Raw genomic sequence first — 14,928 nt, 5'->3', positions numbered from 1 at the left:
CGAGGGAGGGGGTCGCTGGAGATGGAGCCAGGCTTCAGAGTAGTGAGGCGATGATTGTAATTTGCCGTTGGGGATCAAACTGAGCTTGGAATACAAAATTGTTTTCAAATGTTCTCTTTGCCGTTTTGATGTATGCAGCCTGTGTTCTGCAAAGATCAGCTCCGTGTGGAGAGCTTTGCTGGGGCCGGGGTGGCGGCGGCCGGGAGGGAACTTGCTTCCTTCTTGTGCTCAGAGCTGCTGGGAGCAGGAGCGCACCTGAGTGCTAGCAATTTGGTCCCGCAAACAGAGGTTCACGTTGGGGAGGGCAGAGATGGATCTCGGGAGGGGAGGGATGGATCCGTGAGCTATTTCAAGTGAAACTCACTCTTTCCTGAGTCACAGAGAGTTGCTGCTGTCTTTGTCTGCCCCCTACCTACCTGCCATGGCTTCTCAGGAGTGCCTTAAAATCCTGTCCGCATCACAGGGACATGTAAAGGTCAAACTAGAAGGGCATGTGGAGGGAGGCTCTTTAGTCAGGGCCCAGGCCTGGCTTTGGCAAAGACCTCTTCTTCCACCCTCAGATTTGGGACCAAGTCCTCCTCCCCCTCTTCCTCCTTTTAGACAGAAACATGTAGCCCAGCCTGACCTTGGATGCCATCTGTAGCCAAGGATGGCTTTTAAACACCTGATCCCCCTGCTGCCACCTACCGAGTTTGGGGATTCTAGGAAGGCACCACTTTGCCTGGTTTAAGCTATACTGAGGAGCAAACCCAGGGCTTCATGCTTGCCAAGCAAGCTCTCTACCGGCTGAGCTCCATCCCCAGCCCTGGGACCAGATCCTCCACTGTGGTCAACAAGGACAGTATCCCTGCTCTTCCCCTCCAGGCCTTTGACTGTTTTCACCTGTGTTGGACAGAATGCTAGGACCCACAAAGAGGACAGCGGTTGTTGGTGGCATGCTGAGTCACCTAGGCAGTTTGTGAGGGATGTCTTTCGCGAGCCAGAAGCCCTGCTCCTCGACAGGCAACCACCCTTGCTATTAGATCAGATTCTTTTCTCTTTGACTCTCCCAGTTAAAGTCAGCCACTCTGGCTGTTTTCAGCAAGAATCTTGTCAGGTTGGTTTAGTCCAGCTCATCTTATCTCTTAGGGGTTTCCCAAATACTAGCCCTCAATCTGCTCCATTTGCCTATGCCGCAGCTATCACAGTGGCCCTGGATAAAGTCTTCCCTGCTGTGTGTTACGCAATGATTTAAAGCAAGGATCTGCTTAGCTAACACATACAAAGGAGCCAATAATTGATTATATATGCTCCTTTCTAGAGACTTTGCATTTTGATAAGCATCCAACACTTTAGTTCACTTCAAAACTTTTAAAAGATTTCTTTAGTTTGTGTGTATGAACATTTTGCTTGCATATATGTATATGCATCAGGTGTGTGCAGTACCCAAAGAGCTCAGAAGAGGGTGCTGTGTCCCCTAGAACTGGAGTTAACAGATTGTTGTGAGTTGGCACGTGGGTGCTGGGAACTAAACCCTGATCCTCTGCAAGAGTAGCCTGGGAGTCACATTTTCTGAGAGAGAACCTCCTGGATGCCCCTAAACTAGAGATAGCCCTATTGCACATGCATCAAAGGCAGAAAGTGTGTGTGCTTCCTTGTCCAAAGCCCCTGTGGCAAGTGCAGATCAAGATTCTCGTGCCTATTAGAGGAGTCTCCTCACTGTTGAAGGAAGGAGGACCATTTGTTGGTTCTCAGCTACTTAGCCCCAACATAATCACATAGAAACCATATTATTTAAATCACTGCTTGGCCCATTAGCACTAGCTTCTTTTTGGCTAACTCTTTTTTTTTAATATTTATTTATTATACATACAATATTCTGTCTGTGTGTATGTCTGCAGGCCAGAAGAGGGCACCAGACATCATTACAGATGGTTGTGAGCCACCATGTGGTTGCTGGGAATTGAACTCAGGACCTTTGGAAGAGCAGGCAATGCTCTTAACCACTGAGCCATCTCTCCAGCCCTTGGCTAACTCTTACATATTAATTTAACCCATCTCCATTAATCTGTGTATCACCCCATGACTGTGGCTTGCCGGGTAAATTTCCATCTGGTGTCTGGCTCTGGTGGTGACTCCATGGTGTCTCTCTGGCTCTGCCTCCTTTCTTCCATCATTCAGTTAGTTTTCCCTGCCTACCTAAGCTCTGCCAAGGTAGTTTCTTTATTCACCAATGGTATTCATAGCATACAGAGGGGACTCCCATATCAGTGAGCCAGGCGCATCAGCAGAAGAGCAAGTCCAAAACTGGAGCAAGGGCTGGGATATCGAGGTTACTGAGTACCAGCCTCAGCACCCTCTTAGGGTTCAGAATAGGACTTCTACGACAAGCGAAGACTGTTTTGGAAATGGGATCTGAGTTAGGCACGTTTTTTCCTGGATGTTTGTTTATGAGAGAAGCATAAGGGAAAAGAAGAAGCCTGGGGCATAAGGCACAAGGGCGAAGGCAAAGCACAAGGCTAAGGGCAAAGAAAGCATCAGACATGAGGGTCAAAAAGAAGGAAGGGTAAGAGAAAGGGGTGATCTCTACAAAGCTGTCCATTTATATAGGCCGACAGACAAGTTAACAGTTCCATAGGCGGTAGCCATAGTATCAAGCAAGCATTTTCAGAGTCACAAGAAACCTGTGGATCTGGCAAGGTGGCACCTTGTCTCAGAGGGGGCGTGGCTGTGTCCCCTGCAGCTGGACTCACAGCCTTGGTGGTTACACTAACCTGCAGGCTTGATTTGCATTAGCATCTAGCTGGTTGAGTTAAAGGGAATCTCTTTTGGGAACTTTGCTTTTGACCCCAGCAGGGTGCCCCGGTGATAATTTTTCTCTCTGAAGCTAGTTTTAGCTACTCAGACCTTTTTCGTGTATAAACAGCTAATTTCCTGGGCTATGATCCTATGTTAGTTGATTACCAGCGTAAAGGGTAATGCAGACTATTAGTAGCCTGTTAAGTCAGAGCAGAAGACCAGTAGATTCCACCTGAGCCTCCTGTGTGAGGTCCTTTCTTATCAGTGACGACTGTCAATAAAGAAACTTTGTGGGGGACTATTTTTGTATAGATTTTGCCTCTGAGATTAAGGACTTGGCTGAATCCTTTTCACACCAAGGCTTCACAGTGTGGGAGAGGCATCAAGGAACAGTCAGATTTAGACACTGCTGGGATATATGGGAGAAAGAAATGCCATGATTTCACAAGACTTTTATAAAATTGACAGTGACTTATCCAAAGGACAGGTGCCCCCGCAGCTCTGCAAACAGATTCTCCAGGTGGAGTGTGCGTATATACTTACCATGGATAGTGCAATAGATCTGTTAGCTGTCCATTTACTGTATGATACTTGTGGACTCACCACACTGGGATGTGGCTCAGGCGGGAGAGCTCTTGCCTAGTCTGCTAGAAGTGCTAGGTTTCTAGGTTTTATCTCCAGAACTCCATAAGCAGGGTGTGGTGGTGTGTGCCATAATCTCAAAACACTGGAGGTGAAAGCAGGAGGATCGGAAGTTCACAGTCATTCTGTGTATCCAGCTCAAGGCCAGCCTGGGCTATATGAGACCCTTTCCCAAAAAGATAGAATATTAAGATGATTTGTTTTTTAAAAGCGGAAGCAAATCACTTTCATAAGTTAAAGCTCAAACATAATTTAAATTGTATTTCTTTTTTAAAAAATTATGTATATATTTACTGATTTCTTATATATGAGTTTACAACATCTTTTATTTATTGACAATGTAACACATGTACACAATATATCTTGGTTCTATCCATCCCCAACACCCACCTCACTTGGCCCCGGTCAAATTGCTGTGTGGTGCCCAAGGAAGCAAAAACAGGGTGTCCAGTCCCCTGGAGCTGGCGGGTTATGCAGTTACAAGCCACCGTGTGGGTGCTCGAAAGTGAACCCAGGTCTTGTGCAAGAGCAGAAAGTGCAGTTATCTGATGAGCGATTCCTCCAGCCCCCAAACTGTATTTCTTGATGAGACCATGAATCAGCTTCTCTGCCCCTTTCCCTCTGTCTCACCAGTTTACCCAGGAATGTACTAAACATTTCTGAAAATTTGTATCTCACACCAGAAAGCCACATGTCTGATGCACTGGTTAGTCTTAACTGTCCACTCGACACAGCCTAGAGTAGCCTGAGAAGGTGAACCCCAGCTGAGGAACTGCCCAGATCAGACTGTCCCACCGGCGTGTCTATGCGGGATTCTCTGGGCTGTTAGTTGATGTAGGAGGGCCCGCCCACTCTGAGCGGCACCATTCCTGGGCAGGTGATCTGGTGCTATGTAAGAAAGCTATCTGAAGCCTGAACCTGTGAGCAAGGTAGTCAGCAGGCAGCATCCCCCATGGTTCCTGCTGTATTTTCTGACTGTGAAGTGAGTCTCTTGATTGGAGTTAATGATGTGTGGACTAGCAAGCAGACCTGCCTTGAGCTTTCCCCTTGCCTTTCCTCAGTGACAGACTGTGATCTGGGATTATAAATCTTTCCTTTTCTGAGTAGCTTTTGGTCTGAGTATTTTATCACAGCAGGAGAAAGGAAACTGTAACACCTACCCTGCAGGTCGCCACCGTCCCATTTCATAGGACTCACAGGGCATCAGTGTGCTGCTTCTTCCTTTTTTTGAGATGAAATCTTGCTACGTACATCAGGTTGGCCTTGAACTCATAGAGATCTTCCTGCTTCAGCCTCCCAAGAGCTAAGATTTCAGGCATGTGTCACCAGGCCTGGCTTCCAAACATACCTTTTGGCATGTTTATTTATGGTTCTGTGGGAATTCTTGACTAGAACAGCAAGAGGGGGAGCAGCTCTGCTCGGTACAGTGCTTTGCTTTTGTTTTCAGTGCTGTGGATAAACTCGAGGCTTCGTGCATGCTGAGTCAGTGGGGCTCTGCAGCTGTCCCCTCCTCCCTCAAGAAACAAAGGGAAAGTGTGGCTTGACCTCCATCATGGGGGCTAAATACTAAACAACACTGTAATAATTTGTCTCTGTCAACCTACACCTGTATAGTGTGTGTGTGTGTGTGTGTATGCATGTGTGTGCATTTAGCATGCATGTGTGGACATCAGAAGACAACTTGTGGGAGTCATTTCTCTCCTCCCACCATGTGGGTTTGGGAATTGAACTCAGGTCATCAGGCTTGGCAGTAAGCGTCTTCACCTACGAAGCCATCTCACTAGGTATAATTTACCTTCCAAAGGTTATGACAGTCTTTGAACCATGACTTTGAAATCAGTGCTTCTAACCAGGCATGATGGCTTGCACGTGTAATGTCAGCGTTTGAGAGGCTGAAGCAGGAGGGCTGCCAAGAGTTTGAGGTCAGCTGAGCTATACAGAGTGAGCCTTTGTCACAAAACAAACAAGATCAGTGTTCTTAACTAGAATTAGATGTTGCCTCCAAGAGACTGTCCCAGTATTTGGAGACATTGGGGTTGTCATAACTTGGCATGGAAAGGGGTTTGTACTTAAGAGTGCTTCTAGCAGGTAGCAGGTAGATGGTCCAGGCACACAGTAAGCCAGTCTTCCACAGCAAGGAACCATCTGGCCCCAAATGCCAGAAGTGTGAAGAAACCTTGAGCTAAGCAACACAAAAAGGAAGATTCATTTCCTGCTAGCCAACTAGCTCGACAGATGGACCCCTTTCCTCTTCTGTGTTCTCCCCAATCCCCAACCCTCTCCAGTCATAGCGGGACTAAGTTCCACTCTTCTTCGCTTGATGTTACCCTCTGAGACGGGGCCCATGTGCCCCGGTGTGTTGTCAGTTACTGTGTGTATGAGTGCATGCGTGTTCACATGCGGGTCAGAAGTTAAAACTGGGCAGCTTCCTTGTTGCTTCACCACCTTGTCTATCCATTTATTTATTTATTGAGGTGGGGTCTCACTCTGTAGCTTTGGCTGACCTGGCGTGTGCTACTTAGACCATGCTGCCCTAGAAATCACAGCGCTCTCCCTGACTCTACCTCTTGAGGCGTGCACTGCCACACCCAGCTGCCACCAAATTCTTTGAGACAGGGTCTGGTCCTAAACCCAGTACTTACCAGTTGATAGAGTGGCTGCCCAGCAAACCGCAGGGATCCTTGTCTCCACCTCGCCAGCATTGGGGTTACAGGCCCTCGCTGCTTCCCGTGCTTGGTACCTCACACTGGCACTCGAAATCCAAACTCACGTCCGCATGATTATTACACAACAGACCCTTCACCCATGAGCCACCTCCTAGCCCTTTGGTTACCATTTTAATGAATATAATACAATACTTCGGACAAGTCAGTACCCCACATCTTATCTAGCCAGTCTGTTTCTTACCGGAGGTGCTGGGGGAATAAAAAGTGGTGCTTACCGGTGGTCTCTTGGGGACTGTGGCTCAGTGATCCCACAGTCCAGGCTCTGGCATCATCATCGGCCTCATCATCAAAAGGCCTTTATGAAGTCCCTGTGGATGCCTCACCCCACTGGGAGGCTCTACCTCAGAGATTGCCCCACCAGCCTCTGACATCCAGGGCAGGCTGGCTCAGGCAGACAGCATACATGAGAGCCAACCACAAAGACATCTAAAGACCAGGCCATTGGCCTTAGGCAGAGTGCAAACACGGACTCTTAGACAACATTCATGCCAAGGGTAAGCATAGCCGGGAATGCAGAGCCAGACTCCACTCCCAAAGCCAGTCTGGCTAGGGACGGCTTGGAGGACAGGGTTCTTAGAAGCTCCTGGGGAGAGAGTGGACAAAGGCAGGGAGGCAGAGGACCAGGTCAAGGAACTACTCAGTCACCCAGGAAACTTGATGTTAGCGAGACCACCCCTCCCTTTGTCTCACCTCCTTGCCCCTCCCTTGTCTTCCCTCCACAGGTGTTCCATGAGCAGGGCATCCTCTTTGGCTACCGACACCCACAGAGTTCCGCCACTGCCTGTATCCTCAGCCTTTTCCAAATGACCAATGAGACTCTCAACATCTGGACGCACTTGCTGCCCTTCTGGTACCTTCGGTCCCCTGGACAGCCTATCTCATTCGGGATCCCTGGGGACTAGACTTTGTAAAACACAGCTGGGTGGCAGGAAAATTTTATGCTAGGGCCGGGGTTCCCTGTGGGTACAGGTGCATGGGTGATGGGGGAAGGAGCCGGGACTGTCATGGACTAAGCACCGGTCTGTGGACTGCAATAGGATTCTAGGGTTTCTATTGACTGGGTAGCATTTATCTTCATATCTTTCAGTCTTACAGGCTTTGCTGGTCTTTGAGAAGTCTTTATTAAAATGTCACTAACTTGAGCAAGTCACTTAATCTCTCTGAGCCAGGCATTTTCTGCCTGTAGAGCAGGCATGATCCTCTGTCTGTGCCTTGGGGGTGCTGTGAGGACTGAGAGAAGACCCTGATAAAGACAAAGAGGCAGGAGCTGGAGATGTAGCTCAGGTTGTAGTGTGTGTGCGGCAAGTTCTGCTGTCAATCCCTAGTACTGCATGACACTGCGTGAACCAGGCCTGGAAGCGTCACCCTCCTCAGGACTCTGAAGGTAGAGGCAGGAAGAGTTCAAGGTCGTCTTCAGCTAGTAGTGAGTTTGAGGCTAGCCTGGGCTACATAAGACCCTCTCTGTAAAAACTAACAAAAAATACATAGGCACGGTTGTGGGTGCTTGTAATTACGTGGGGACTATAGCAGCCATGTACCGTTGGTCACCTTTAATGGGGCCAACTAGGAGCTAACCAGGAGCCAAGCTCTGGGAAGTAAGGGTGCAGAATGCGGTTTCCAGGAAGGCTAAGGAAGCTCCTTGCTGAGAAAGGTGGGGTGAAGACCAATTTTACACACCTCGAGCAAAGGTTCTGGAAATGGAGACAGGGTCACCTCTCCACTCCATGGTGCAGCTCTCTGAGTATCTGTGGGGATTGGTTCCAGGGTCCCCTAAAGACGCCAGAACCTGTAAGTTCTCTGTTTGGCAGGTGTCACAGTATTTACATTTCTCTCTGCACATCTTCCCGTGTCCTTTAAATCATCTCCAGATTCCTTGAAATACCCGAGGCCGAGTAAACACTATGCCAAAGGTTGTTTCACTGTTCCGACAATAAGGACAAGAGAAATGTCAGTGTGTGTTCAGTACAGAAGCCAGCCCTCCCCGCTGGGATATTTTGGTTGACTCTAAGGAAACAGAAGGTGGAGGTCTGGAGGGTTGGGTATGTGTCAGGCCTAAGAGGACCTCAGCGGTCAGCAGGTCACTGTCCTACTTAGACCTCTGCGGGCTGACATGATGGCAGGTGCACCTGGAGAGGGAAAACTGTCCATACAGCACACAGATGATGACCCAGGCCAGGCCTGGACAAATCCTTTGAGTCATTTTGAGAAGCTGAGTGAGGGAGAGTCCCTGGGTGTGGCAAGCAGACGTGAGCCCCAGGAAGGTCCCTGTGATTAGCATGGAACAGCTAGCCCAACTAGATGTGTAGTGGTGTATTACTTGTATTTTAATAAATAAATCTTGCCTGAAGACCAGAAGCAATGCTAAAGCCACTAGAGGTCAGGAAATGGTGACACACACCTTTAATCCCAGGATTTGGGAGACAGAGGCAGATGAATCTCTGTGAGTTCAAGGCCACCCTGGGCTACATAAAATCAATGCAGAAACAAATTCAGGTGGTGGTTGCTTGCACCTTTAATCCTAGTACTAGGGAATCATGCCTGTAATCCCAGCACTAGAGGGAATATAAAATGCGGGGAGAGAGAGGCTTAGTCTAGTTTGTGGTTGCCCAGCCTTGGTGGAGCTAACACTTCTCTAGGGGCTCGGCTGCCTTGCTTTTCTGGTTTTTGGGTTGATTTATTTTTTAAAATACCAATAATATACCACTCTATAGATGTCAGAAGATAGAGTGGGGATCCAGAAACTAACAGGAGGGAAGAGAGAAGACACAGTCTTGGGGTGAAGTGAGGTGATCTCTAGAGAAGCTTGACCGCTCTGCGGCCTGCTGTCTGGCCAGTGGCAGCAAGGTCTAGTGGCTCGAGAAGGCCGTTAGCCATATTAAATCTTTGCTTACGTAGAAAACTGAAGCTGGCAAGATGGGCCATGAGTGATGGCAATTGACAAGTCAGCCCAGCAGCCTGAGTATGTATCTCCAGAACCTATGTCAAGGTAGAAAGAAAAAAAAAAGACTCCACAAAGTTGTTCTCTGGCCTCTATATATGTGATAAGCATTCACGCGCATGTGCGAGCACACACGTGTACACACACATACCAAACTCCATACACACAATGATAAATACAAAAAATTTGAAAGACTTTTTGCCTTCTGAACATGGTTATACATGCCTGTAATCCCAGGATTTGGAAAGTTGAAGCAGAAAGAGCATGACTTTGGGGCCTAGCCTGGGCTGTGCATGGGGGCCCTGTTTTAAAGCAGTATCAACAACAACCTGGACATGCTGACAAATTGAAGGCCCCCCCCCAAGGGAATAGATCCAGGCTGTTCCTCTGCTCCCCGTTCTCCTTCCTGGAGCTGCTGGGGCCACTTGTTTCTGTGTGCCCTCCAGAGCTTTCCCAGACAGCCTTGACTGTGGCATGTGTGCCCCGCCACCTGTCTCTTCTCCCATGGTCTTCCCGTTGCCCATCTCCCTTGAAGATCACATTATCTGTTTAGACCATTTTAAAGTGTGTACCATTACATTGTGCCTTTCATTGCTTGTATATCTTGAGGTCCATGCACAGCTGAGTCGTCTATACTGCTCACAATTCCCAAATCCAAGCCAGGTCATCCACCCTGACAGCACAGAGCATTCTGGAGAGCCCAGGGGAACCTGCGCTAGGATACTCCAAGCAAATAGGACGAGGAAGAATCTATTGGGACGAAAGGAAAATTTTGGAGGAACAGTAAACAGCCTAAGTGCCCCCTCTGCTAGTCCATAGGAGAAAGCAGGTAGCCAGAAAGACTTTATGACTCTCCTTCAGTTACTGGGTGAGGTGATGTGTAGAGTCCCTTTCCTTGATGGACATTGTGGAAAGCTACCTAGCTCTCCAGCTGTGGTTTGTGAAAGGGTGTTGTGTAGGCAAAACACACATACAGTTGTAGGCCAATGTAGGTACAATGTAGGTACACATGTAGGTACATGTGACTTAGTATGGTCTTCCCAATACTCAGAGCTACCGTAAGAGGGGACGACACCCTCATTCTTAGGGGTATGTAAGCTGAGACTGGAGAATATCTTGGGCAAGATGCTATAGGAAGGATCCTATCCTTAAGGACTGCCTTTTTACCCTACTTGTCTGTTCCCAACTCACTGCTTCAAGTCACAGAGGCTTCTCTAGTGCATGCCGTTTCATTTTAGTGAAGAGTCACTGGACGGGCCGTCTCCCAGTGGGGTGGAAGGCAGCCAACAGTCCAGAGGGGATTGAGCGGGTGCACATTCTGTTCCAGGTTCTTTGTGTGGAGGTTCGTGACTGCACTGTATATGACAGACATCCAGAATGACAGCTACTCGTGGCCTATGCTCGTGTACATGTGCACCAGCTGCGTGTATCCCCTCGCATCCAGCTGTGCACACACCTTCAGCTCTATGTCCAAGAACGCCCGGCATATCTGCTACTTTCTGGACTATGGTGCTGTCAACCTCTTCAGCCTGGGTACGTGAGGCCCTTGCCCTTCTGTCCCCTCCTCCCTAGAGTGTCACCTGTCTCCCAGGAGATTTGATGGGTTTTAGGGTTTTAGCAAAGTCATGAAGATGCAAGAGCCCTGTCCAGGGGCTCTGTAAGAAGCTTGTTCATATGTATGCTGCCTGTGGATATACCCTCACTGGCATGTTTGCCAATTCTATGGTGTAAACGTCCCTGCCTTGTCTCCCTTCCTGTTCTCTGAGTGGCATTGCCAGTTGTAGAGGTGCAAGGAGAAGCTTAGGATCAACCTCACTGCATAGTAACTCCATCACACAGGTCCGTGTGCTAAGTACTTAGGATCAACCTCACTGCATAGTAACTCCATCACACAGGTCCGTGTGCTAAGTACTTAGGATCAACCTCACTGCATAGTAACTCCATCACACAGGTCCATGTTGAATGGAGCTGTGGGCTGTGCTCATGCCGCCCAAGCTCCTGGTCGCATGGCTAGCTTATGCCCCAAAATAATGACACACAAACTGTATTCTTTTAAACACTGCTTGGCCCATTTCTATTCATGTGTGTAGCACCCCAAGGAGCGCTTACCGGGAAGATTCTAGCCTACGTCCATCCTGGGTCTGCCGGGGAGAGGGGAGCATGGTGTCTGCTCCAGAGAGCAGAGCTGTCGAGTCTGAGCTCACTTCCTCTTCCTCCCAGCATTCTATTCTGTTTACTCCACCTATCTAAATTCTGCCCTATCAGATGGGCCAAGGCAGTTTCTTTATTAGCCAATGACCTTCCTCCATCAGGTCCATGTGCTAAGTACTTAGGACTTTGGTTACTGTGATTTATTTAATTGTAACTTTTCGTGTTAGGGATTAACCACAGGCTTGCAAGGACTCTGAAATGCTCACAGTTTGGCTCTCACAGGCCACCATGGCCTGACCCCAGCACATCAGGGCTGGGATCTGGTCTGCCTAGTGGAGAAAGCAGGATGGAGTCACAAACCACCTTTGCCCAGAGGCTTAGAGGCGTCAACTTTCCAAAGCACTGAAGAAGTGGGGAACTGTTGGTGAGTGGGTGGTGCTGCTCCCATGCTTGTTGACTTATTTTTCTGGCTAGGAAGCCCCTCCTCCTGCTTCTCTCCTCCATACGATTATCATCCATCCCTTAGGATACTGGTTCTGGCTTCTTCCTCCATCCCGGCCCCGCTCTAGCTGGGAAAGCCAGTCACTATCTGCTTTTGCATGAATTTGTCCAGGAGGAGGCTACCCTCATCCTCCTTTCTCTTTTCTCTTCCCTCACAAGTGCACACCTGCCTCTCTCTCTCTCTCTCTCTCTCTCTCTCTCTCTCTCTCTCTCTCTCTCTCTCTCTCTCTCTCACACACACACACACACACACACACACACACACACACATACACTGCTCATTGCTCCACTGTCTAGTTCTCTCCAGTCATTAAAACTGGTTGCCATGGTCCCAGTTCCTTCATGTCACCCTGCAACATCCCTATTCTCAGTCTTTTCTGGTTCCTTCCTCCCCTCTACCAAATAGCTGGGCACACTCAGAATTCTTAGTAACTCAGGATTAACTACGGGGCCTTTTGTCTAGCATGCCCAGGAGCAGCCTCTCATCCCTAACATCTCTGGACAAGGGACTCCTAAACCTTACCTTTAAACACTGGATCTGAAGTCTGTTCTTTCTCTCAGGTCCCTGGCTAGGGGTGCCACCTCTTGCTTTGCTCAAGTCTGAACTAATAAGCTCTGGCTCCTCCTCCCACCTCTACTCCCCATTCTGTCTAATCAGCTAGCAAGCTCAGGCTGTCCCATGAACCCTCAGTCAGCTTGACTCAGACCTGGAGCTTCTTATAGCTCTGCCTTTCAGCTCCACCATGTTACCTGGGAAGTTCCTGCCTCATCTCATGCCAGGTCCCCTCTCACTAGAAGGCTTTCAGACTCCTTAGTACCTGGAATAAGGTCCAAATCTTCAACCCAGTGATTTCCTAAAGGCTCTCTCTCTCTCTCTCTCTCTCTCTCTCTCTCTCTCTCTCTCTCTCTCTCTCTCCTCCCCTTTCCTCTGCTCTCCTCTCCTTCCCATTCTTTTTTGAAACAGAGCCTTGAACTTGCTGTATAGCCAAAATGACCTAGACTCCTGACCCTCCTGTCCTCTTTTCCTAAGAACACGGTTGATTTAGACAGTGCTGGGAGTGGGGCTCAGCTGTGTGCATGTCAGGCAAGCCCTCTACCAACTGAGCTACATCCTCTGTTGCTCCCTGAGAATTCTAATACAAACGAGCATTTTGAGAAGTCCTTCTCAGCCAGCTGTGTGCTGAGTCCCCGACACACACCTCTTTAAAATGGATTTATTTTTATTTCTGTTTGTCTGTGTGCCACGTGTGTGGGTGCCAGTGGAGGCCAGCAGGTCCCCTGGAGCTGGAGTTACCGGTGGTTGTGAGCTGCCCGACGTGGATGCTGGAAACTGAACTAGGTCTCTCAGGCCCCTCTGATACACATTTTGACACAGCACTTGGATTCAGATCCTGACCTTGTGCCACCTGTCCCAAATTCAGTCCTAGACCAATCTCTTAGCTTTTCTAAGCCTTGTCCTCTTGAGCAGATGTAGGAGGGTTATGAACAAATTCAAATGCTTTGATTCTGTGTCTATCTTGCAGGGTTAGCTATTACTGTGATTGTCAGTGGTCTCCTTTACCTGCTCCCTGGCCCATCTCAAACACCCATCTCCCACGGGAACCCCTAGGCTCAGGTCAGCTTTGCTTCCTGCTATATTTTCAGGCAGGTTTGAGCCTAGCATGCAATGCTTGGTGCACACCTTAGCTCCAGTCAGCATCAGTGGAACATCTTGGTCCAGACATCTCCCTGAGCATTAGGTCTGGAGAAGGGGTCCATGGTCTCCTGGAGCTGAGTTCCTGGGTGAACGCCCACGGGAATTTTGAACGGTTTCGGGAAGGTGATGCTCAGGTTTCTCGGTCAGCACTTGTGTTTGTTTACATGTGTGTGTGATGCTCAGGCCTCTCCGTCAGCACTTGGGTTTGTTTACATGTGTGTGGAGGTGAGGGGACCTCAGGTGGTGCTTTGAGAGACGAAATATCTCACTGGCCTGAGAGTCACTGATTAGGCTAGGATGCCTGGCTGATGACCCAGAGGTCCATCTGTTGCTGCCTCCCAGCACTGGGATTATAGGTGACGACCACCAGGCCGTGGTCCCTTCAGGTGACAATCATCAGGCTGTGGTCCCTTCAGGTGACAACCATCAGGCTATGGTCCCTTCAGGTAACTATCATCAGTCTGTGGTCCCTTCAGGTGACTACGACCAGACTCTGGTCCCTTCAGGTGACTATCTTCAGAATATGGTCCCTTGGCCCTGTGATCATCTTTACTGGAAGATCCACCTGTTGAACAGGAGAAAAGGCGGGTTGAATCTGGCCTGTTTCTGCCTCTAATTATGAATCCAAGGTGCTTAATGTAGTAAAATATTGGTTTTCAATCTGTGGGTCGAGACCCCTTCAAACCCTTTCACAAGGCCATTAAGACTATTTGAAAGCACAGATGTTACGTTATGATTTGTAAGAGTAGCAAAATTACAGTTATGAAGTAGCAACAAAAATGATTTCATGGTGAGGAGAATCACCACAACATGAGGAATTAAAAGGTTACAGCATTAGGAGAGTCGAGAACCACTGTATTAGAACAACATGAATTGGGACCAGATTAAGGCTCTCCCATACTTAAGGGTACAGATCCCGGCCACTCTGAGATGGGCAAAAGTATCTCTTGTTCCTTTCACAGCTAGTCTCTCAAGAAAGTTCTGATGTAGCTGCCTCCCTCACACTCCAAAACTCAGAGCCAAACCCCACACTGACTGGTCACTGATAGGACATCCCTGTCCTTAGGGATATGCCCTTTCTTCCTGTGACACTGAGCTTCCCAGGAAGCACCCTGTCCACAAGTAGATGAGTTTGGTAGCATCATTAGTGACAGCCTGTTGCTAGGAGCAGGTTCCTCTCCAGGCTGGCTGGGTTTGAAGCTTATTTCTATTTTCTTGATGTGTGACTCCAGATAAATTACTATGTCTCCTGTGCTTCTATAAAATAAAAGTGTAAGCTTTCCAGGGGACGGGATTGTAAAGACAGAACGAGTACACACACACACACACACACACACACACACACACACCCCTCTAACAAGGACATAACCTTATAGATTTTGAGAGGACAGAGAGGCAAGAGGATATTCGGAGAAGGCACAGAGGCAGGCTAGCTCAGGATTCTGTGCAGAAGATGAAGGTTAAGGTCGCCTTTCCCAGGAGTCTCCGTGGTGCTG

At 48.6% G+C, this 14,928-nt stretch overlaps 1 protein-coding gene across 1 annotated transcript in view; it reads left to right on the top strand.

The window, feature by feature from the left end:
• Nucleotides 1-14,928, top strand: part of Paqr5 (progestin and adipoQ receptor family member 5) — a 77,307-nt gene that overhangs the window by 45,741 nt on the left and 16,638 nt on the right. The window contains exons 3-4 of the mRNA XM_057767951.1: nucleotides 6,869-6,996; nucleotides 10,412-10,617. Of these exons, the coding sequence (XP_057623934.1) occupies nucleotides 6,869-6,996; nucleotides 10,412-10,617 (334 nt within the window). The remainder of the gene's footprint in view (nucleotides 1-6,868; nucleotides 6,997-10,411; nucleotides 10,618-14,928) is intronic.

Source organism: Chionomys nivalis, chromosome 4 (assembly GCF_950005125.1).
Source record: "Chionomys nivalis chromosome 4, mChiNiv1.1, whole genome shotgun sequence".
NCBI classification, from domain to species: domain Eukaryota; kingdom Metazoa; phylum Chordata; class Mammalia; order Rodentia; family Cricetidae; genus Chionomys; species Chionomys nivalis.
The sequence above is the reverse complement of the archived record's forward strand: the minus strand, read 5'-3'. Positions and strand labels throughout refer to the sequence as shown.